General features: G+C 57.5%; 1 protein-coding gene across 1 annotated transcript in view; it reads right to left on the minus strand.

The window, feature by feature from the left end:
• Positions 1–27: 27 nt before the first annotated feature.
• Positions 28–2,294, minus strand: part of LOC103925979 (1-phosphatidylinositol 4,5-bisphosphate phosphodiesterase gamma-1-like) — a 19,703-nt gene continuing 17,436 nt past the window's right edge. The window contains exons 27-32 of the mRNA XM_009334792.1: positions 2,102–2,250; positions 1,208–1,322; positions 817–978; positions 506–594; positions 201–385; positions 28–123 (exon numbers count right to left, since the gene is read on the minus strand). Of these exons, the coding sequence (XP_009333067.1) occupies positions 72–123; positions 201–385; positions 506–594; positions 817–978; positions 1,208–1,322; positions 2,102–2,250 (752 nt within the window). The 3' untranslated portion in view covers positions 28–71. The remainder of the gene's footprint in view (positions 124–200; positions 386–505; positions 595–816; positions 979–1,207; positions 1,323–2,101; positions 2,251–2,294) is intronic.

A 2,294-nucleotide genomic window follows, 5' to 3' on the forward strand; every position in this document is an offset into this window, starting at 1 on the left:
AGCGGGAGGGGGGGGGGGCGGGGGTGGGGGGGCGAGTCCGCAGCAGGCTGGCGGGCTCGTGTCCGTCCAGCTCAGCTGCGTTTGGTGACCATTTGCCGGTCCCTCTTCTTCTTCTCCATCAGCCTGGTGGGGAGCAAGGTGGTGGCCTTAGGGACCCTCCTGAAAGGGACCTCCTAAAGGCACGGGGAGCGGACACTCACTTGCGGTTGCGGACTTCAGTGAGCTCCATGAGCCGCTCCTGGGCTGCCCGTAACTCGTCGAGGCGCTGCTGGTAGCGGGAGTCGCAGCCGTTGGTGCGCTCGTAGCTGGAGACCTGGCTGGAGAGCTCACTGGCGCGGTCCCGTAGCTGCTGGATGGATGAGTAGAGGTTCTCCTCGTCTTCCTCCTGCTCTGACACAAGGGTATGAGCTGGTGGGGTGGACAGGACGCCCCAGGGTGCTGTTCCCCCCTGCTCCAGCTGGGGAAACTGAGGCATGGGGTTCCCCGAGCCACCCAGGCCACCTGCCTTGGCATTGATGATCTCGATGTGGATGAGGAGGGCGGCAAGCTCCAGGTCCTCGGTGTAGCTGTTCTTCAACGGCACCGACCGGTAGCCTGCACACAACACCACGACACGAGCTCAGCCCCATGGCAGGGTCCGAGCCCCTCGCCATGGCCAGATCCCCGAGGAGATGATGATGATGATTGCAGGGGGGTTGGACTAGATGACCTTTGAAGGTCCCTTACAACCCAAACCATTCGATGATTTTGTGATTCTATGATGATGATTCTGTGATGATGATGATGATGATGATGGTGCAGATGGAGGGACCATACCTGTTTTGAGGCCCTTGACAGGGAAAGTGGCTTGTGCCAAGAAGTTGGGGTCACTGAACATGTCCTCCTCGTACACCACGAAGCGGAGGAAGGCAAACTCGGGGTTGTTGATGTCGAAGACGAACTGCTTGAAGAGCCAGACGGGGTTGAAGCCGTTGTCGGCTGGGGAGCAAGGAGAGAGTGGGGAGGGTCAGAGCGGGGCTGGACGCATGGACATCACCGGCGTGGCACCAGCACGTTAGTGGGAAATGCCTGTCCTCTTCACTCCTCCACAAAAACCAGCCCCATCACCCACGTGTCCAAGAGGACCCCAAAGGGCACAGTTAGGGTTGTCCCGGCGTCCCGGCGGGCACAGGGGCTGGGTGGGAACGTCACCAGCGTGGACCCTCACCTACGACGTCCGTCTTGTTCTTGCTGTTGTCGTACTCGGAGCCGCACACCTCCACCTCCACGAAAGGGCACACGATGCTCCTCCCATTCTTGGGTAGGTGCCGGGCACCGAGGATCTGCAGGAGGAAGAGGAGGGTGAGGTCTGGCTACATCAGCTGAGGAAGGATTCCCCAGGGCAACCCCATGGCTTGGCCTTTTTAGAATCATAGAAGGGTTTGGGCTGGAAGGGACCTTCAAAGATCATCTAGTCCAACCCCCCTGCCATGGGCAGGGACATCTTCAACTAGACCAGGTTGCTCAGAGCCCCGTCCAACCCGACCTTCAATGTTTCCAGGGATGGGGCATCCACCACCTCTCTGGGCAACCCGGTCTGGTGTTTCACTACCCTCAGTATAAAAAATTTTGGGTGTTTTGGGCTTGCCAAAAGCTTCATGGCCATAATTAGCCACACCACACCTTACTTATGACCTTGGATGGGTTTTAGCTCAATTCTAGCCGTATCCGCCAAATTATTTAAAAAAACTTTGCTGGACTCATGCCATACTCAAGAGTCAGGTGCCTACAAACCAACCCATCTCAGCTCTAACACCGAAATTACCCAAGGGTTGGGTAAGGTGTTTTGGGGCTTGTTTTAGCTACTTTACCCTTCACCTCGCATTTGCTCAGGTTGGGCTCAGCTCTGTGCAATTTTGGGGTTCTCCCCTGGGAAAAATGATGCCGCAAGCGGAGAAAGACCGACAAACCGAAGAGATCATGGGGTAATGATCTCCATGGAGCAAATATGGGGCTGAAACATGTAAAAACCACCCCCAGCTGACCCAAAACGGAGGAAGAAGCAAGCCCCCATCCTGATGGTGACCACCTCAGGGTGGACTTGCTGTCCTCGCCCACTTGCCTGCAGCTGCACCGTGATGGGCTCCACGATCTTCAGGCTGTTCTTATCGAAGGGGTCGAATGTCTCGTCCCTCATGATGTCAGGCTGCAGGACATAGCCGCTGCGGCCACCGAGCATGAAGAGCGCCTGGTTCAGCTGCATTGGCTTGTCTGCAGCCGTGGGGACAGAGCAGCTTTGGGCTGCGGGGCTCAGG

Source organism: Pygoscelis adeliae, unplaced genomic scaffold (assembly GCF_000699105.1).
Source record: "Pygoscelis adeliae isolate BGI_AS28 unplaced genomic scaffold, ASM69910v1 Scaffold340, whole genome shotgun sequence".
NCBI classification, from domain to species: Eukaryota; Metazoa; Chordata; class Aves; order Sphenisciformes; family Spheniscidae; genus Pygoscelis; species Pygoscelis adeliae.